The sequence below is a fragment of the Garra rufa genome, chromosome 3, assembly GCF_049309525.1.
Source record: "Garra rufa chromosome 3, GarRuf1.0, whole genome shotgun sequence".
NCBI classification, from domain to species: Eukaryota; Metazoa; Chordata; class Actinopteri; order Cypriniformes; family Cyprinidae; genus Garra; species Garra rufa.
The window spans coordinates 52,443,149-52,465,882 of NC_133363.1; the positions used below are offsets into that span (position 1 = coordinate 52,443,149).

The following is a 22,734-nucleotide window of genomic DNA, read 5'->3' on the forward strand; positions in this document are numbered from 1 at the left end:
GCCTTAAAACTCTGTCTATCTTAAAGTGAGCTACAGAGATTGGATACCTGCCAGACCTTAGACTCTAACCTTTGGGTTACAAGTCCGACTCTCTAACCCGGAACCCCATATATGCGTCTACCACTGAGCTACATTCCTCTCTAACAGTGTTTATGGACTTTTACTGTTACACCAAGAAAGCAATTATATGGTGTCAGAAGTTCTAGATGCTCACCAATACAATGAAATGATCCAAAAGAAGATACATCAGATATAAAATAGTATACTATAGTATACAGTATACTACAAAGAATTTAAACTTTATTTTTCACCAAGTTCACAAAGAAGCAGCACTTATGTGCACACTGCATATTGGCATGCATTTTACATGAATGTCACAAGCTACAGTACTTTCTATCTGGCTAAAGCTGGCTATAGATTAAAAAACAAGTCACAAAGTTTAATTTCATGTTGTTCAGCCTTTAAAAGCAATGCAAACAAAATAAAAGTTTCTGAAAAGGACACTTTAAGAAACTCCCTCTATGGTGTTGCATCTGCCAACCTTCAAAGATGAATCGATTCAATCTTCTCATTTTTTTTTGACACAGAGAAAGTTGAGTCTCTGCTCACAGTCTGTGGGTTTACAAACCTTCTGTGTTCTGTCATAAACCCCACAGCGCTGGTTCATGGGTGGGCACTGGGGCTCTCCAACCGAAGACCAGACATTGTAATCAAAGGCGACTCCGTTTACCCAAAACCAACCACCAGCTAGAAAGCGTAGACCGGTCCACATTTCATCTGTATCAGCTGCTGCGCTATTAATCTTCACTTCTTCCATAATGGTTGTTGAGTTTATTATGGCCAGGTCATCGTAGTTTTTTCTGCAGTATTCCAAGGCCTCTTCCCATGTGCTTCTCTGATGCACCACAATCAGCTCATAGACATCCATACAATAAAACTGTAGATGGTCAGAGCAGGTTCCGTCATATAGTGTAAGTGTCAGTTTACAGAGAGTGCCACATTTTTCAGTATCTTTATTAGGTTGTCCTGGCTCCCAAAATGTAATCGTTGCATCTCCACCTTCGGACCATATCCATCTGTTATTATCTGTAGGATCTCGCAGAGCTCCAATCCAAAAATAATTACTTTTAAGTAGAGGATTGCCACACATAGTATTTATATCTTGCTCTCTGACAGTGGACAGGTCATAATAGTTCTTTTTGCAGTGCTGCTGCGCATCGTTCCATGACAAATACCGATCAACGAAAAAGTGAAATCTGTAGTCGCTGACATTCAGCCCAAAGAGGCTCAAAAAAAGCAGCAGAGTGACTGAAGCCCTCATGTCGACTTGGATGATCTTCAGTGCAGCAGCAGAATTCTGAATGAATGTGGTATTCTAAGTTTATATCAGGATATTGTTGACTTGTTACCACGCCTTTTCACAAATTTCTGGCATAAACAAACCAATGAAGAGCGAGCATGGTGGGTTCGGCCCTGCAGTCAGTACATAAACAAATTTCTTTCTCAAAATGCCTACTTGAGGCAAATCAGGTGATTCAAAGAAAGCACATACCTGGCAACACATTTAAGTCAAGGTACACTCTCAAAAAGGATGTGTTAATTTTTTACACATTGTTTGTGTTATGTCTATTTTAGCACATTTTGTGTTACTTTGTGTTGAATGTGTGTTAAAAACGTCCAACACAATATGTGTTAAATATCAGCCAATCACATTGCTGCTTGCCTCACTTCATGAGCCGTTATTCTACTGAGACAAGCTAATAGGCGTTATGCCCAACAGGCTTCCGTTTTGCATATCCCTCTTTAAATATGAGCATGATTTACTCAAGATTCAAAGTAGACACTAAAAATGATCATAACCAATGTCCATCACATATGTGGATTGATAAATAAAAGTTTTAAATTTTTATTATTTTCACTAACATTTATATATAAATATCGAATGAAACGTCCACAATAAACAGCTGGCTTGTTTAACTGATTACCTTAAAAGTCCGTCGATATCGCCATTATTTATTACGGCTATTAACACGTTCTCCGACAAGCGGAAGCAATGAGACCTGTTTTCCGGGGTTGGTCAGGTGACGTTCGACATATAGCCTATTTCCTCGTGCTGCAAGTTTTCATCGTCAGGACATAACTTCGATGTGTGAAGGTAAGAAATGTTTGTATTTGCCATTATACGTTTTTAAAATGTCTTTTGTGATCGTTTGGAGACGGTCGAGGGGCATTTGGCACATATATATGTGGTAATATTGCCTCACGAATGCCGATGCGAGCTGCGCCTGCGGCACATCACGACGGTGGGAGCTTATTTTAACAAGTTTCTTTTGTCGGATTAATTGTGAACAGAATCGCTTTTAATTCATCATTGACACGTTGTAGTGCTAATGAGAAAATGCATTCGTTCGTCACGTCTTTCTCTTTGAAAATGAACAGCTTCGCTGTGACATGTATTGTGCAAATTGCCCTAAGATGCTAACATAATCTATAATGCTAAAGCTTTTCTTGCCTTTTTAGCTATTGCTATTTTACGATATTCGCTATGTGTAGCCTATAAATAACAAAAGTATCTTTATTTTACTCTTGCAGCTTTGACTGGAAGACACTCCTGAAGTGCTTGTGGCAGTTACTGACATGACAGAGACAAACGAGAGACTTCATCTCACGACCCTCACCATCACTTGTATGCTGATAAAAATATGTAAATAAAACGATTAATGCTTAAGAGGTTGTCAAATACCACATTTTTTTAAAGTACAAACTTTATAAACCATTAACAACTTTTCACTCAAGGAACAATTATATGTTGAAATGACTGAATTGATTGTTTACCTCTCTTTTTTTAACCTTTTTGAGTTTTTATGTAATTGTTAGTAGCAGGTTTAATAAATTGTGTTTAAACTATACATTAGTTTGCAGTGTCTTTATTGCATACAAAAATTTGGTAAAAAATAACACAATTGACACAAATTGTGTATTTATAACACAATAGTGTGTAGAAAAAATCAACACATTTTCTGTGTTAGCTGGAATAACACACTAGTTGAGTTAAAACTAACACAAAATGTGTTGTCCTTAACTAGACACAAAGGTGTGTTAAGAAACAACACAGGCTGTGTTGTTTTTAACACATCCTTTTTAAGAGTGTATATGACATTAGAAATGTCTGGAAGAAACCAAAAATAAATCAAAAATACTTTTAAAGTCCCCCTGAAATCAAAATTAAAGTTTTTTGGCTTTTAGTATGAATATATTATCCTTAAGATTATCTATAAGCTAGTGTGATTCAAAACAACGACAAAATTCGTGTTTACAAGATATGGGCATTCAAAACTTAGTCTCGTCACTTCCGCCAATATGAATCAACGATTTTGATGATATCACCGTGCACTTCAGTTTCTCATCAAACGTTCTGTCCAATCAAATGCTCTCTAGAGTCCGTATTGTCCCGCCCCCTACACAGAGACGCAATACACGGAGCAGATCATATGCGCTCATGTGCGATCGGCATGTATTAAACTACACAGCCTCAGCATAATTATGAGTTTCATATTGAATCTGTGGGGTAATTTATTAGTCTGTGGCTGTCATAAGCTACAAATGCGGCTTTTCCGAGCTTAACGGCTCTGGCCCGAAGAGATACTGTATAAATGAAACGCTATTGGCTATTCAAAATAAGTGGGCGGGGCTGGGCGATATGTTTTTGTTTCAGTCAGAGCCATATAAAAAGAGAGTTGCGACACTCCCATAGGCTTCCATAGGAACTGAGGAATGCGGAAGTAAAGCGTGTCATGGAGCGGTCAATAGTTCCAAACAACCAATAGCTCCTCCATTGAAGCCCATTCATTTCAGCGCTTCTCAAGCACAGTCGCAAGTATATTGAAGAAATTACTGCATTTCTTTACATTTTAACGCATCAGTTGACCTCTCGAAAAACTGGCCAATAGTGGTATTTTATGAAGCGTGTTATAGTTAATGTTTATCGTTAAAAAATAAACAGTTAAACTGTAAATGCAGCTGGATAACGTGAGAAACACCGTAATAGCGACCATAACCAGATACTAGTTGTCATATTTTTATGTTTTTAGTCTTTCTGCAATCTTTCTCTCACTGTAGGAGGTTGAGTTTCAGTAAAGACTGCATTCAAGAAACACGATAAAAATGTATGCTGAATGCAATTCGTTGCCTTGTGTTTTTTAAACATTATTTTCATCTTTTCTATTATGTTAAATGCCATTTTTGCTTGCCTTTTATAATATTCACTTATGTTGTATATTTGAATATCATAAAACAAGAGTAAATTACTTCTATTTATTTAACATTAAATCGTTAAATCGAAACATACTGTATAAAAAAAGTGTTTGATCATGTCCAAATACACATGCAGATATATTTAACCTTAAATATTACACTAACTGTAATCTAAATACTATATTAGAAAATGTTATCTTTTAAATGGTCAGGATCATTATTGCACATATTAAGTACAAAAAAAAACTCAAAATATTTACTAAATAGAACTTAACTATATATATTACAGTTATTTAATTGAATAAAAGTTACACTTAAGGTGTTTGGTCACATTTGACTGCCAAAGAGTATGAGAACATATTAATTATGTCTCTTTATCACTCCCCAGAATAAAATGCGATTGTAAAGCGTATTCAGAGAAGTTATACACAATCAATGCACATTATGTGTTAATAATTTCTCGAAATTGCTGCAAATATAGTAAAACTGCTGTCTATCCTATTTAACTCCATTCAAACACATTGACAGCGCGGAGCTGTTTGGAACTATTGAGAGCTCCATGAACCACGTGACCGTGCGGCGGCGAGATCAAAGCGTGTCGCAACTCTCTTTTTATATGGCTCTGGTTTCAGTTAAAAGCACGTCACCACATAGAATAACGCTGCATGTTTCAAGGCACTTCAGTGAACCTTTAAAATCCAGATAACATCACCTATTCAGTTCTTAATTAGAAGATACATTTGTGAGGGACCCCCTTCTCAAAATATAGATTACATTTTATTTGACTTTATTTTGTCACTATTGTAAAAGAAATTATTAAAATATGTGGAAAGTAATATTAAGTAAATCAGAAAAAACATTTGACTCTAATATGTAAAAAAAAAAAAAAATTAACAAGAATTTTGAAACAGACTTAATCCATTGTTTAGATTTTTGTACTAGAAATGTATGCAAATTAGCACGTTTCATTAAATAATGCCTCATTTGCACTTTTAAATCCAACATTTTAAAAAACTTAACTCACATAATTCAAAAAATGGTTGCAATTATCAATGTAATCAATCATCTTGGTAAGTAAGGTGATAACTATTAGTTAATTTTTTATTCTATTAATCACAGTGTTTTGCCTTAAGGCTCTAACCGTTGAGTGTACATTGGTTGTACAGTCGTTTTTGCGGTGCATTGTGGGATTAAATGAGTGCACTTGAGAATGTCCACTATGGTTTCAAACACCACTAAAAATCCCCTCAAATTGTGCCCTATTTGAGGGTATAGACCAATTTAGAGTAGAAGTCACTTGCAGCTGTGTGCATATTGGTTGCAGAAAAACACTGGTAACATGGTAACAAGTGGAGGTGAACGGGTAAAATCCATGGAATAAGAAAAAATATATATTTTTATGCTTTTGATGTCAAAAGGAATGCAAAAAACTATTGTATACTGTCGTCAAAGACGCCATTTGAAGCTAAACGTAGACGTTTAAACGGACACACTATGGATGAAAATTGCTGATTACTCTACTTTTAAAGCATAAATTTAATTTATGAACAATAGGTCTACATAATATTCACATATGCTGTTCATAGGGGACGTATTGTACTAGCCCTACAGTTACAGCATGACGTATTTAAACCTATTACTATTATTTACATAACATGCATTTATTTTATCTCCTAATTCGAACTTTATAACACGGTTTAAAGGTGCCATAGAATGGAAAACTGTATTTACCTTGGCATAGTTAAATAATAACAGTTCTGTGAGTCTCAAACACCATCGTTTCCTCCGCCGAAATAGCCGAATCATCAGAAGTTCTGCAGGTAGGCTATTGTGAAAAAACAAAGCGAGGACAATAGCAAAAATGGCAGATCATGGAAATAAATGTTATGTTCCTGGTTGTGCAGGAGATGTTAAGTTCAGGGATGGGTGGGTGTCTGTACTCACAAAGGCACAGAAAACAAATAAGGTTATCCAATAAAATTAAGCGAGCCACTAAAGGGACATAGGCTGTAGCCTATTACACTGCAGTACATAAGATTTCACTTACCACCTAAACAGAGTAGAGAAGACTGCGCGGGCCATGGCGAATGATTTACAGATCCTGAGCATCACTAACAAGCATCTAAACTGGTACTCATCAGCAACTGTTGATGGTTGTGAAGAGATGAGCCAAGGTCCAAACATCCCACATTTATTCTCTTTCGAAATTATGTCAGACATATTAAAAACTGAATCACAAGCTTCCAAATCTTCTATCAAAATATAACTAATTTCCAGCTATATTCGTATATTTTTAAAGATTGATTTTTAGTTAATTTCAAGTACCAGTGGTTTTACTTAACCCTTGCATAACTATACCAGCTGTTTTGAATGGGTAGAACACAACTGGAAAGGGAAGTTAGGCATTTATCCACTTTAGATACAGAGTGAGCGAAAAACAAAACAAACTCAGATTTGCCTGAGAGTTACGTGGGTTGAGACACAACACTGAAAAACAAGACGTGACTTCAAATCGAATGTTTTCATGTTTTGACAGCATTTGAATCATTTTTGAATACATGCAATTTAGTTACGACACCCTGTTGCAGCATTTTACACTCAGGTAACAAAACTTAATTTCTTAAAATAACTGAAAATATCTACTACAAGAGTACAACCAGATAATGCATTAATAGAACAATATCGATATTGCACTCTACTGACATTAATATTGCTTCTCATATTTGAAATTAAGATTTATACATTAAACAGCTGAACAAATAAGCTTTCCATTGATGCATGATAAGTTGGATAGGACAAAATTGGGCTGAGAAACAACTACTTGAAAATCTGGATTCTGAGGGTGCACAAACCAAAAAAAAAAAAAGGATTTCAGAAAATCGCCTTTGAAGTTCTTAGCAATGCATATTACTAATCAAAAATTACGTTTTGATATATTTACGGTAAGGTCACAAAATATCTTAATGGAACATGATCTTTACTTAATATCCTAATGATTTTTGGCAGAAAAATAGATGATTTTGACCCATACCATGTATTTTTGTCTATTGCTAAAAATATAACCATGCAACTTAAGACTCTTTTCTGGTCCAGGTTCACAAATAATCGAATGCATTAAGCTACCTATTTCTTCTGGAAACCCCTACATTTAATTTCATGTTTAGCGGTGAAAGCAAAGCAAACAAGCTACCTAGCAAACGTAATTAATATCAAAAAATCCCATCACACGAAGCTTCGAAAATGACATATTCAGCATATGACACAGAGAAAGTTGAGTCTCCGCTCACAACCGCTTTCCAAAACCTCTGCTTTACGTTATAAACCCCACAGCGCTGATCACATCTGAGGCAATATTGCAGGGCCTCTTCCCATGAGTTTTCCTACTTCACCAGGATCAGCTCAAAGACCTCTATACAAAAAAATGTTAAAGTCCATGCGCAAGTAATACTGTGAAATTTAGTGCTTTTCACCAGAGTTTGGTTCTCCGATATCCCAGCTGTCTATTGTTGCCGGCTCACCTGTAGACCACTTCCACGCACTCATATTTTGAGCATCTCGATGAAGTCCAACAAAAGATAAATAACTGACGCTTAGATAATCAGTTTTAGCTCTTCATTGTTGTTGGTGGACAGGTCATCATAAAGCTCTCTGCAGTAATCCTGGGCCCTTGACCCTTGACTTGTGTTTTCTGTAGAGACCCAACAAAAGAAAGTGTTGTCTTCATTTTTATATAAATCATTCTGATTCCAGTGCGGCTTTTTAAGCTCAGCAGTAATGCTGCAAAACCCCCTGAAGGTGTGAATGACTGCACCTATAATTGTCAAATTAACGTGACTGTCTCCACACCGCTCAAAAGTGATGGACCAATCACTGCATCACGCTTCTAAACCATTACCTTAACAAATTACAATATCTTCAGCCAGGAAAATCTGACGGAGCAAAGACAACACAAAAATCATCCAAAACAAACTGAAGGATCAAACAAACTACATTTGGATTCACTGCAAATATTTGTTTTTGAAAGAAGTCTTATAAAAAAAGAAGTAATTTTGTGAAATATGATTACAGTTTAAAATAACTTTGATTCTGTTTGAGTATATTTTAAATATTCATCTTCCTAAGGTGGCAAAGCTAAATTTTCAGCAGCCATTACTCAAGTCTTTCAGTATCACGTGATCTTTCAGAAAGCACTCTTAAGAAACATTTCTTATTATTATTTAAGTTAAAAACCACTGTGCTGGTAAACTTTTAGTTCACCCAAAAATGAAAATTCTGTCATTAATTATTCTCCCTCATGTCGTTCCAAACCCGTAAGACCTTAGTTCATCTTCTGGACTACAAATTAAGATATTTTTGAAGAAATCCTAAAAGCTTTCGGACCTTACATAGACAGCAATGCAACTGACACGTTCAAAACCCAGAAAGTTATTAAGAACATTGATAAAATTGTCAATGTGACATCAGTGGTTCAACCGTATTTTTTAATTTATTTTGCATTTCTAATTGGTCACAAAACATGGTCAAGAAATTTTACATGCAATGCATGAAAGCAGAAAATAGCCATTTTATGCATTGTTAATGAATGTGAGTGTTAATTCTGGTTTGTAACAGATGGGTTTATCAGTATAGAGTCTGTGACCTGAAAGCCTTTGTTTTGTCTTGTAGATGCTACTCTGAATATGTATGTAAACAAATGTTGTCCTTGGTGTGTCTGAGCTTTGAGTAGGATTACCAGCCATACGCCCTGGTCCACACCCCCTTCTTCTTGAACTCAGAGCTGGATCTCAGAGACATTAAAATCGCTAAGATGGAATAACATACAAATGAGAGTCAAATGAGAGATTCCACTTGTACATGTAAATCATGTGACAATTCGTTTCTTGTTATCAACATATTTTTAAAACACAAATTCAAGACTGATAATAAAAAATTCTAATGATTTGACAAAAACAAAGTGCCTCACCTTTGGCTGTAAGTACGGCAGTCTCAGAGAAACCTAGTTTAGGGCCTTCTGTAATACTGAAGAGCCAGTCGATGAACTGATGACATGAAGAAAGGAAGACTGGGTTATAAAATGAATACTTTTATTTACAAAGAAAGCACTTCTTTAATTAAAACGAACAGCTAACACATTTTTAATGTTACAAGAGATTTCTATTACATATAAATGTTCTTTTGAGCTTTCTATTCATCAAGAAATCCTGAAAAAATCAGTTTCCACAAAATTATTTAACAGTACAAGTGTTTTCAACATTGATAACAATAAGAAATGCTTCTTGAGCAGCAACTCGGGATATTACTAAAGATTAGAGTACTGATGCTGAAAATTCAGCTTTGCAACCACAGGAATAAAATATATTTATTTTTTACAATTAAGGGGACCAAGAACACAAATGGGAGAATGAGGAGGTAAGCATGGCTTTAGCATAGAAATCTATTAGCATTTATTTGAAATTTCATTATAACTTTTGACCACAAGGTGGCACTGTCTCAAAACCTTTTGAGTACTTTCAGGTCATGGTCTCGATGGTACATAAAGTTTTGTTACACCAATGCATTCGTAAAATGTATCATAATACTCTATTGAAGTCAATGGCAATTTCATGTTTTGTTTATTTATAGCGCCACCAAGAGGCAAATTTCCATCAAATTTTTTGTGTTTTTAGAGTGTGCCCATGCATGTGTGGCTCGAAACTTCTCAGGCTCCTTCAGGGCATCGACACATATTGCGTTTTGTAATGATACGTCAACGCCTTCATAAAATATAGCATTTTATTACAAAATTCAAAATTCAAAATGGCTGACATGGAAAAAAGTAAAAAGTAACTGGGTATCATTCGACTTGGCATGATGCACCGAATCTAAAGAGACCAGTTTTGATTTTTGGCCAAACCATTTGGAAGTTATAAGCTAAAATAGCCATTTTTCATATGTCCTGACCACTAGGTAGCACTGCCCCGAAACTATGCAGGTAGCCTCAGGTCATGCTTGTTATAACACACAGCAAGTTTGATCTCAATACACCAAACCGTTGCAGAGATAATAACCTCACATTCATTTTTGAGACCTTTTTGTAGAATTTGTTTGCGCATTATTCGAGAACGGTTTGAGAACGGTGAAAATCAGACAAACCGTCTAGGACGAGTTTGAAAAAGTAGGTTTTACAAACAATTAAAAACAGAAAAAAAACTAAACCTTTTCGACTTCATTCGACTCTGCATTCAGAGAAGAAAGAATTTTGATTTTGTGCCTTACGGTTCAAAAGTTATTAGCATAAACATGAGTGAAAATTTGGACAAGTGCTGGCGCTAAAGAGTTGGAGTTAGAGACTTCAAATTTGCTATGGTTAATGTTGACACAGTCCTCTATCTGTGTGCCAAATTTGACAACTTTCCCACAAGCGGTTCTATGGGCTCATAGACTCAAGAGCAGAAAAAGAAGCGGAAGAATAATAATAAGAACGCTAACAGTTTCAATAGGTGCCATCGCACCTTTAAAATTACATTTTAAAATGTATTTAAATAGAAAACTGAAAGATTTTTAAACTGCAATAACATTTCACTATGGTACTGTTTTTACTGTATTTTAGAGTAATAAATAAACACAGCTTTGCTGAGCATAAGAGACTTATTTATGAAAAAAAAAGGTTTCTCCCTGACCCCAAACTTTTGAAAAGGTAGTGTAGATAGACAAGAAAATATTAAAGGCATAGTTAACCCTAAAATTTAAATTACCCCATGATTTACTCACCCTCAAGCCATCCTACTTGTATATGACTTTCTTCTTTGACACAAATACAGTCAGAGTTATATTAAAAATGTCCTGGCTCTTCCAGGCTTTATAATGACAGTGAATGGGTGCTGATTTTGAAGTCCAATAAAGTGCATCCATCCATCATAAAAAGTGTTCAACATGGGTCCAGGAGGTTAATAAAGGCCTTCTAAAGCAAATCAATGCATTTGGGTAAGAAAAATATTCTTAATTAAAACTTCATAAACCATAATCTTTCGCTATTTGACGTTTGTACGTAAAAAAAAAGAGTGGCATTTCAGCGGGTGACGTTGATGAATGTGGTAATGAATGCAGAAGCACAGAGGAGAGAGCAAAGCAAAAAAACTGGTTACGAATCTTAAGTACAAAAAAAAAGTTAGGAGAAATTTTATATTAGCCAAGAGGAGACTGGTTTTCTTTGCTGTAAACGAAACTTGGTTCTTGCGAGACTATAGAATATTCTCACCGGAGCTTACATACGACAGCTAGTGGAAGCTAGAGATAACGGTTTATAAAGTTTTAAATAAGGATATTTTTCTTACACAAATGCAATGATTTGCTTCAGAAGGCCTTTATTAACCTCTCAGAGCCATGTGAAGTACTTTTTATGATGGATAGATGGACACTATTTGAACTTCAAAATCTCAACAGCCATTCGCTGCCATTATAAAGCCTGGAAGAGCCAGGACTTTTTTAAATATAACTCTGATTGTATTTATCTAAAAGAAGAAAGTCATATACAGCCAAGATGGCCTGAGGGTAAGTAAATCATGGGTTTTTGAGGTAAACTATCCTTTTAACTTGTATTACAATTTGGCGTACAACTCAATCCGCACTGTTTGTGCAATGGATATGAATGCCTTAAATTTTGCAAGTTCTTTTTTTCTAAGCATGGTTCAAAAAACATTCAGCAGAACTGCTGCCATGCTGAAGATGCCATACCTTTTGTGACTGGGACTTCCACGGCTCTTTAGCGAGTAGTTGCTTCATGCTGTATGGAATTCCAAGTAGGCATGATGTGACCGACAGCTCTGTGGCATCAGGGTTGACATAGAGGTCATGGGACAGTTCTGTTGTCAGAGAGGACTCTTGCCAGGGAAACCACTGGGCCCTGATGCCAACAAGAAGCGGAACACAATGATCAGCCCAAGACACCACTGCTGCAGCAAACACACCGAGGAGGAAGTCTGTGCCCTGCAAAGTGATGGACATTATGCTGAAATCAGTATCTCGCTTCCTGCTGCTGTGTTTTATAGAGAAAACAACTGTTTATATCATTGGCCCTAAAGCAAGGCAACTAAAAACACTTGGCAGATGACAGCGGCTGCTCTTTAGAGAGGCAAATCCACATACGACTGTAAAGTGACCTAAAGAATCCAATAAATTAAAACCAACAGATTTTGCAGCGCAGTCATACAGCACATACCTCTATAACATTGACACATTTAACAGAAGGAGATCCATATGCTACATTTCTGATGTGGCCCATTAACTCCAAAAGCCAATCCATTCGTTTAGAGACCCCTGAAAACAAACAAAACATTTACTTTCTGAAACAACATAAACGGCACTTTACGTGGTTATTGGAAACGGAAAACACAGGCCTTTTGAACCTGTTTTTATTTTTTATATTTTCCATTTTGTAGGCCTTATAATTTTTTCATAGTTTTATTTAGTACACTAAGTTAAGTTAAATTTAAAAAAAAGAAATGCTAAAAAACTCTCTCTATATATTTAATTTATATTAAAGTGCAGCAAAAACAGTAACATTTTGAAATATTTTTACTATTTAAAATAACTGTTTTCTTTTTGAATATATATAAATAAATGTAATTTATTCCTGGGATTTCAAAGCTGAATTTATAGCATCATTACTTCAGTCACATGATCCTTCAGAAATCATTCTAATTTTTGTCAGGTTTCTTTGATGAATAGAAACTTTAAAAACAGCATTTATCTGAAATAGAAATCTTTTGTAACATTATAAATGTCTTTATCATCACTTTTGATCAATTTATAGCATCCTTGCTAAATAAAAGTAATAATTTCATTCCCCAAAAAAAGCGTTTGAATAGTATAGTGTATATGTTACAACAGCTTTTTATTTCAATTCAATTCAATTCAATTCAAGTTTATTTGTATAGCGCTTTTTGCAGAGCAGCTGTACAAAAGTTTTAGGCTACTACAATATATTTAGTAGCTTATTAGTGGTGAATACTGTATGTTGAGTCGATGTACATATGATATAAATATTAAAATCAGTAACTGTGTAATCAAACAGATGATGAACACTAATTGCAATGGTTATGTGCTGTATTTCAGATAAATGATCTTTGAATCTTTCTATTTATCAAAGAACCTGATTTTTTTATATATATATTTTGGTTTTAAATATTGATAATATTAATGAAAGAACATTACAAATCTTACTGTTCAAAAATTTTTGACTGGTAGTGTATATACACCACCGTTTAAAATTCTGGAGTGTTTTTTTTGTGCACCAAGGATGCATTTATTTGATCAAACATGCAGTTAAAAACAGTAAAATCAAAAAGACTTTTTTTTTTCTATTTTAATATGTTTTGAAATATAATTTATTCCTGTGATGCAAAGCTGAATTTTCAGTAGTCAATCCTTAAGTCTTCAGTGTCACATGACCCTTCAGAAATCATTCTAACATGCTGATTTGCTGCTCAAGAAATATTTCTTATTATCAATGTTGAAAACTGTTAACATGCTTAATATTTTTGTGGAAACTGATGTTTTGTTTTTTTTCAGGATTCTTTAATGAAAAAAGTTAAAAACAGCATCTATTTAAAATGTAATTTTAATTAATAAAATAAAACTTGTAATGTCACTTTTGACCAATTTAATACATTTTTGGTGAATGAAAGTATTAATTTCTTTCTGACCACAAACTTTTGAACAGTAGTGCACCTTTTTATAATAATTTTACTAGTATATACATTAGTATTATTAACATACCTGTATTGGGACTAGAGGCGAAGCGTGATTGGTGGAGGGCCTGCATGAGAAGCCAGCTGATTCGTTTCTTATTTCCCACCTGGAGGATGGTACTGATAACATCATTGAGTCCCAGGAGAGGGACTCTGCCTTTAGAGGTCAAGTATGATAAGATAAAAGCTGTTTTTTCAACATTAGCCTGTAGAGGGAGCACAAAAATAGGAAACACTGTCTGTGCTGGGGTTGTATATCAGTTGATTTAATGTCTCTAGCCACTATCAGTGTACCTTTGAGCAAGTACTTTAACTTGTAAATTGCTCTGGAATGGTTGTTAGATTACATGATAAATTACAACAGCAGAAGCTGTCCTATGCTCTTGCCATGAATTATGATTATCATTAATTATCATGAAAGGAGCAGAAAACCTTCCATGGATGAAAGCATAACTATTTATCACTGCAAACATTTATGCAGCATGCATACATTATATTTGGAGGCTCATTTTATTCTTGCATAAAATGAGCCTTATTACTAAAATCAACAGCAAATTTAGAAAAAGAAAAAATGTTTTGGGATACTTAAGACATATTTTATTTTATTTTCACCCCAGTGGCTAGAAGGCATCTTCACGAGCAAAGATGAAGAAATAAAAACAAAATTCATGAAGATATAAAAATAAAAGACATCACAATAAAATACTTAATTTCTGCTGATGTGTTAAGAACATGTCTATAATAAAACATAATGCTAGGATCAGCAATTGATAGTTCACTATTTACATGTTAATGAAAGACAACAGGCATTTCATTTGAACATTCAGTCATCCCACAGACATTATTAACAGTTTTCGTCTTTTTTATGAATCTTGTGCTTTCAAAGTGAGTAAATGGGTTCATTACCCTGAGGCATGATGGTATTACTACACATCATAATGAAACATTTCAACACAATCAGATTTATAAAGCTATACATTAAGAACATTACAGTTATATTATACCTCAGTGACTTTGACTATGCGGTCGATCTCAGCATCGCTCAGTTCAGACAGACATGAACACATGGCTTCATACAGGTCTAGCTCACCAGCCTACAAAACAACACAAACAACACAAAAATATCAATGGACAGCAGTTCTTAGGCAGCATGTTTGACTATAAAATATCTTACCAGTTGCTAGGACATACCGGTATATTATCAGGTAAGAGGTTATAGATCTTTTCAGTGGTGGAGCACAGAGCGGTCCAGCAGTTTTGTGGCGGGTTGGGGACCAACATGGCTTTGGACAGGCCGCGCAGGATGGACAGACACAGGGGCCGGCGCTGAGGACGTGTGTCGGGCACAAACTGCTGGACCGCCAGACTGTCCACGTACACCTGCAGTTTGTCTTCAGCCACGTGCTTCATCCAGGAGCTCAGGCACTCGTAGAGAGAAGCCCTAGTGCGGAGCTGTGGAGGGTACAGATGTTGAGAAAATGAAGACAATTAGAGCAGACTGAGTGACAAAATTACAAAACAGTATGACATTTTGAAGCCAGAGAGCCATGATGAACTTCACACAGATGATAATACTATGAGATAATTAGCTACTAACTGCTACTTTCCTTTATGCACCCCTAAATATAACATTAAACGGATAGTTCACCCAAAAATTAAAATTTGATGTTTATCTGCTTACCCCCAGGGCATCCAAGACATAGGTGACTTTGTTTCCTTAGTTAAACACAAACGAAGATTTTTAACTCAAACCGATGCAGTCTATCAGCCATATAATGGCAGTGGATGGGCACCAAACCTTTAAAAGTAGTAGCCGCAGGGTGTAATTTGGATTTGTCTGTGCATGTTTTTTTTTTTACTTTTAAAGGTTTGGTGCCCATCCACTCACATTATATGGCTGATAGACTGCACCGGTTTGAGTTAAAAATCTTCGTTAGGTTTCACTGAAGAAACAAAGTCACCTACATCTAGGGATGCAACGATACCATTTTTTCAAAACCGATCCGATACAATACCAAAAATTCTGAGTAGCGGACGATACCGATACCAGGCCGATATCAGTGGGGGTATTTTACCTTCAAAACTAAAGAATGTATATAATTCACTTTGTCATTAAGATTTATTTGTTTTAGGTAAAGCAAGAAATACCAAATCTGCTTGCACTTTATTTTGGGAAAAAAAGGGTGAAAAAAGAGATACATGCATGAGTGCAATCAAATTCATAAATTCATATTAAGATTAATGTTTTAAAAATAACATTTTGACAACAGAAATATTACAGATATAAATAACTGAACAGATCTGCCAGCAGATGGCAGCAAGACATTGATTTAATTACTGAATCATTTCATTCATTTGATTCGCTTGAACGGATGGTTCATTCAGGAATAAAGCAAGCGACTCTCTGTTTAAATGGGAAATTGAATCATTTCACTAGATTCGTTTAAAACGCACGTTCATTCATAAACAAAACACCGCTGTGTTTGAATGGAGATGCGCAGCGGCTCAGTTGTGACTTGTTTCAGATTACTTTTGACGATGAAATAGAGCAAAATCAGGCAATAGTGTTATAGTCAGACAATGAAAGTCATTTAATAATAACTTCTTATTTATTTAACTGCTGTATTAAACAATCGAGAAGTCCTTGTGTTCTTCTGCGTGATGCTTCTGAAGACGCTTGATTAAATTTGTGGTGTTGTAATTCGCAATACTACTTCCACCTCATGACCATGTTCTTAACCCATCAGCAGAAATTAAGTATTTTATTGTGATGTCTTTTGGCTTTGCAAATATTGCAATTTGCAGTGCTACTAGCTGCTGTATCAAGAGTAAAATATTTCCAAATCAGGGACATATTTACCACGCTGAGGTAGACTTTGCATGTAAAAGTTCCCTCTGAACTGGCCTGTCACACTCACGTCACATGTGGTTTTGTAAGCAGCGCAATGTATTTTAAATGTATTTTATTTTTAAGGCAATGTTTTAAAATAATTGTGTTCTTGTATGAATTATTACAGTTTTTACAGTAGACTATTATTTCTTGCTATTTATTCAATCAAACTCTGGTAACGGTATCGAATTTGGATCGGTCACGCATCACCGATATCCGATCCATTCAAAAAGCTTGGATCGGCGTCGATACCGATCCAGAGTATCGGATCGATGCAACCCTACCTACATCTTGGATGCCCTGGGGGAAGCCTTTGGGTGAACTATCCCTTTAAACCTTACCAAGCATTCAAAAAGGATGTCTAACAAATCAGTAAAAATTTGATTTACAAATTGCACATGTAAACTCGATGCCATGTAGAGCTGCTTCATTATTGCAAAAGATCTGGATGGATCTATCTATCTATATTTAAATTAAATAAAAATAGACAAAAATCATCTATGCTGTAGTGTACTTCCTCAACTTTCTTAAAACTACTAAACATTTATTCAATATATAGAACAAGACAAGACAAAACTAAAGCATGAAATTAAAAATGAAAATCTGATTTGGAAAGTTATGAAATTTGTCACACAGTTAGAGTCTAAATATTAACCATAGCAAATTTGGAGTCTCTAACACAAACTCTCTTGCTCCACCAATAGGCCAAATTGGCTCATGCTGAGTCAAATGCATACCAACATTTTTAAAATGTGATTGAAATTAAATTTGATTTGGAAAGTTATGAAATTTGGCACACAGACAGAGGACAGTCTCAATATTAACTAACTCAAACTCTCCACCAATAGGCCAAAATAGCTCATGCAGAGTCAAATGGATAGCGAAATTTTTACATTTGACTGAAATTAAATTTGATTTGGAACACAGTTAAAGGACAGTCTCAATATTAACCATAGCAAACTCTCTAGTGCCACCAATAGGCCAAAAATGGCTCATGCCGAGTCGAATGCAAACCGAAATGTTTTAAATTGAAGTAAGTTTGATTGGAAAGTTATGAAATTTGGCACACGGATAGAGGACAGCCTCAATATTAACCATAGCAAATTTGGAGTCTCTAACTCAAACTCTCTAGCGTCACTAATAGGCCAAAATAGCTCAGGCCGAGTCAAATGGATAGCGAATTTTTTACATTTGACTGAAATTAAATTTGATTTGGAACATAGTTACAGTAGAGGACAGTCCCAATATTAACCATAGCAAATTTGGAGTCTCAAACTCAAACTCTCTAGTGCCATAAATAGGCCAAAATGGCTCATGCTGAGTCGAATGCATACAGAAACTTTTGAAATTTGATTAAAATTAAATTTGATTTGGAAAGTTATCAACTTTGGCACAAAAATAGAGGACAGTCCCAATATTAACCATAGCAAATTTGGAGTCTCTAACTCAAACTCTCTAGTGCCACCAATACCCCAAAATGGCTCATGATGAATCAAATGGATAGCGAATTTTTTACATTTGACTGAAATTAAATTTGATTTGGAACACAGTTAAAGGACAGTCTCAATATTAACCATAGCAAACTCTCTAGTGCCACCAATAGGCCAAAAATGGCTCATGCCAAGTCGAATGCAAACCGAAATGTTTTAAATTGAATTGAAATAAGTTTGATTTGGAAAGTTATGAAATTTGGCACACGGATAGAGGACAGCCTCAATATTAACCATAGCAAATTTGGAGTCTCTAACTCAAACTCTCTAGCGCCACTAATAGGCCAAATTAGCTCATGCCGAGTCAAATGGATAGCGAATTTTTTACATTTGACTGAAATTAAATTTGATTTGGAACACAGTTAGAGGACAGTCCCAATATTAACCATAGCAAATTTGGAGTCTCAAACTCAAACTCTCTAGTGCCACCAATAGGCCAAAAATGGCTCATGCCGAGTCGAATGCATACCGAAATGTTTTAAATTGAATTGAAATAAGTTTGATTTGGAAAGTTATGAAATTTGGCACACGGATAGAGGACAGCCTCAATATTAACCATAGCAAATTTGGAGTCTCTAACTCAAACTCTCTAGCGCCACTAATAGGCCAAATTAGCTCATGCCGAGTCAAATGGATAGCGAATTTTTTACATTTGACTGAAATTAAATTTGATTTGGAACACAGTTAGAGGACAGTCCCAATATTAACCATAGCAAATTTGGAGTCTCAAACTCAAACTCTCTAGTGCCACCAATAGGCCAAAAATGGCTCATGCCGAGTCGAATGTATACCGAAATGTTTTAAATTGAATTGAAATAAGTTTGATTTGGAAAGTTATGAAATTTGGCACACGGATAGAGGACAGCCTCAATATTAACCATAGCAAATTTGGAGTCTCTAACTCAAACTCTCTAGCGTCACTAATAGGCCAAAATAGCTCAGGCCGAGTCAAATGGATAGCGAATTTTTTACATTTGACTGAAATTAAATTTGATTTGGAACATAGTTACAGTAGAGGACAGTCCCAATATTAACCATAGCAAATTTGGAGTCTCAAACTCAAACTCTCTAGTGCCATAAATAGGCCAAAATGGCTCATGCTGAGTCAAATGCATACAGAAACTTTTGAAATTTGATTAAAATTAAATTTGATTTGGAAAGTTATCAACTTTGGCACAAAAATAGAGGACAGTCCCAATATTAACCATAGCAAATTTGGAGTCTCTAACTCAAACTCTCTAGTGCCACCAATACCCCAAATTGGCTCATGACGAATCAAATGCATATCAAAATTTTTATTTCTATACGGCAATTTTTTTTTTTTTTAGCAATTTTGTGAAAAATCTACTTCACCAAAATTGGCTCAGATCATCTTCAGACAATGCTGGCAAAAAGTTATCAAAAGCTATTTGATATACTAATCCGTTTTCGTAAAGTGTTAACAAATTTTAATTTGTGCAGAAATGGACAAGAGGCCATATCTTTGCAATGCTTTAACGAATTTGGCCCAAACACATGAGTTTCGGCACAGTGTCACCTACTGGTGAAAAGATATCAAAATTTGATATTTTAGTGTATATTTTCTTTTTGAAAACTACTAAATATTTATTCAACATATAAAACAAGACGAGACAAAATTTAAGCATTGTTGTAAACAATATTCACTTCACTACTTTATTTTTCTTAATCGCTGGAAGCCGTAATTGTAATGAAAAATGAAATTTGACTGAAATGTAATTTGATTTGCTATAGTATTCTAGGTGGGTATATTCTAGTTGAGCTCAAAAGGTGCACCTATGTAAAAAAGTTCAAAGAGCGACAGTGACATCAATTAAACAATTGAATACTAAAATCTTATTTATTAATGAAAACCCAGAATAATAACATCAACAAGTCGGTATGAAGACACCAAAGAGACACAAAGTGTGACAGAGACAGGTTTTATACGCAGAGAGAAAAAAATACTCACACTCAGGCTGTGAACCAGGGGAGGCACAAGCCAGGTGCCGAGGAAAAGTGAGGCACTCTGGGAAGACTGGGCCTGACTGGCAGCTAACGCTAAACAGTGATGCTGCACCTCCTCACCTATGACAGAGCACAGGTGAGCACTTAAACAACATAAATTCTCAGAAATGACACAACAGGGTATTTCCTACAGAACACTAATTTATAATGGTGATGAACAGGAAGCTCACCAAAGCTAAGTCTCATTAGTGGAGAGAGCATGGCACTCCAGTTGACTGGAGGATACTGGAAGCTTCCACCAACCGTCTCTAATGTTGCCAGCACTGTCTTCACTAGGTGTGGAGGAGTGATCTCAGGTCCTGCACAGATTCACAACATTAGTAAGCAATGGAAACACGTTTTTTATTAGACAGCATTAGATTGTGTGTTACCTTTCCTTCCTGATTCAGTAATGAAGTCTACTGAAGCCCGGATGACACTTTTCTCTGGGAGATAACCAAAGTCCTGAGGAACTGTGAAAGGGGGTGGAAAAGTATGTTTGAATGGTCTTCTTCACCAATGAATGGCCATTTATTATTATTAATATCATCAATAAAAATAACAACATTAATAAAAATTACATTTAATTACATAATTTAAATTATCACCTGCGGTTCGACTGTGGCTGCTGGACATGTGAGCCAGATGCAGGTGTCCAAGCAGACATGCTCCATTAGACTGCAGACCTATTGTTCCTGAGAAGGTGATGATCTATTGCGCAGGGCATGAGAGCAAGAAAAAATAAAATAACATTTAACTTAAATCAAACCATTGTTTTACTTCCACTATACACAATAAACTTTATAAACATATTTTTGATGTATTTCAAATGAAATATGAATTCTAACCTGTGTAATGGCTCGGATGACCTCGTTCAGTCTGCCCTGCTGTTGTGTGGACTCCTCTGATTCACTCTTTAGCTAATAGAGATAAAAACACACTTTTTGAAGGTCAAAGGGTTCTAGGACACAGTAAAAGACGATGAATATATGGCAGAGGTGTCATATAGTCAATAGTCAGGGGGCAATTCAACAATTTAGTTGTTGCATGAATTAAAAGTGTTTTTACAATCATTTAAACTATTTTTACACTATTTTTATTCAGCAAATATACATTAAATAGATCAAAAGTGACAATAAACCAATTTATAATGTAACAAAAATATATTTCAAATAAATGCAGTTTATTTGATATTCAGTAAAGAATCCTAAATTATATACTTTTTAACCTCAAATGTTTGTCTTGTCAAGCTCTGTGTCAACTCCGTGTATTTCCTCAAAAAACATAATTTCTTTACGACTGAAGAAAAAAGACATGAACATCTTGGATGATAAGGGGTGAGTAAATTATCTGTAAACTTGTGTTCTGGTAGTGAACTTCTCCTTTAAATAATCTTAATATTTAACCATTTAAAACAAAAAATCACCTTCAAGTCAAGTTGTAAACCTATTTTTTTTTTTTTTTACCAATTAAAGTAGTATTCTCTAACAATGTTTAGTTATTAAAAATTTAAATTCCATAAATCTAAATAGTCAGAAAGGATTCATTTGTTTTCACATTTGGCATTCTCATCCTGGATTATTTTAACCCTACAGTACCCTCATGTGGCCAGCAACTGTTACTGGCATCTCAAAGCCTACAGCAGTTAACTTTTATGTAGGTTCCATAGTGGTCGAGATTTCTTCCTAACCTGCACTTGCACAAAGGTACTAAACAAAGTTGAACTAAAAAGAGAATATTAAGTTTTGAAAATCTTGTTAGTTTGTACCACTGGTTTGGAGGGGGATTTAAATAAGTTTCGATCTAAAAGAAACAGTCACTAGCTAAATGAGCTACATTCAAGATTTGAATTCAAGAACGAATCAACTGATGAGGGCGCCTGAATGCGCTGAAATGTGCTTTAAAGTGTTTATTCAGTGACTTTAAGTCACTTAAAGACACATTAACACAATCTTTTCATCTGTGGGGCGGCAGAGTAATCCGAGACATTCACAAGGCTCCGATTCACACTGAGAGAAAATCCTTGCAGACCGCTGTCAAGTCCCACCGTTACTATGGTGACACTTCCTGGCTACCTTCCAAGTATGGTGGCATTTGCATTTAAAAAGGCGAGACAGCATTCGCTGTGTGTGTGTGTGTGTGTGTGTGTGTGTGTCTGGAAAGTGGGTGGGCATGGAGGAGTGTAATTTGCCACACAAAGAGCAGCCTGGCACAGGTGTGGGTGAAAAGGCCAGTGCCCATATGAGACTGGCATTTAACTGCTATCACTAATGGCACCTCAATATACGATAATGGACTTAATGTAGGGTAATATATGAGAAAGTGATGTTTTGTGATATTTAACATTCACTAGGATGGGTAAAAAAAA

At 35.4% G+C, this 22,734-nt stretch overlaps 2 protein-coding genes across 2 annotated transcripts in view; both read right to left on the minus strand.

Annotated features, from left to right (window-relative positions):
• Positions 1-568: 568 nt before the first annotated feature.
• On the minus strand, positions 569-1,321 carry LOC141331765 (putative C-type lectin domain family 20 member A). The gene has a single exon (XM_073836794.1). It carries the CDS (start codon positions 1,319-1,321, stop codon positions 569-571), a length of 753 nt encoding a protein of 250 aa, XP_073692895.1.
• A 7,256-nt stretch (positions 1,322-8,577) lies between these two features.
• focad (focadhesin) overlaps positions 8,578-22,734 on the minus strand; it is a 69,173-nt gene continuing 55,016 nt past the window's right edge. Inside the window, exons 32-43 of the mRNA XM_073837305.1 lie at positions 21,215-21,286; positions 20,975-21,077; positions 20,759-20,839; positions 20,558-20,686; positions 20,332-20,447; positions 15,174-15,434; positions 14,987-15,076; positions 14,011-14,188; positions 12,452-12,549; positions 11,968-12,219; positions 9,218-9,293; positions 8,578-9,056 (exon numbers count right to left, since the gene is read on the minus strand). Coding sequence (XP_073693406.1) covers positions 8,983-9,056; positions 9,218-9,293; positions 11,968-12,219; positions 12,452-12,549; positions 14,011-14,188; positions 14,987-15,076; positions 15,174-15,434; positions 20,332-20,447; positions 20,558-20,686; positions 20,759-20,839; positions 20,975-21,077; positions 21,215-21,286 — 1,530 coding nt within the window. The 3' untranslated portion in view covers positions 8,578-8,982. The remainder of the gene's footprint in view (positions 9,057-9,217; positions 9,294-11,967; positions 12,220-12,451; positions 12,550-14,010; positions 14,189-14,986; positions 15,077-15,173; positions 15,435-20,331; positions 20,448-20,557; positions 20,687-20,758; positions 20,840-20,974; positions 21,078-21,214; positions 21,287-22,734) is intronic.

What these genes read in the sequence shown, in the direction of transcription:
- LOC141331765 (XM_073836794.1), bottom strand. Translation starts at nt 1,321, where the DNA reads ATGAGGGCTTCAGTCACTCTGCTGCTTTTTTTGAGCCTCTTTGGGCTG.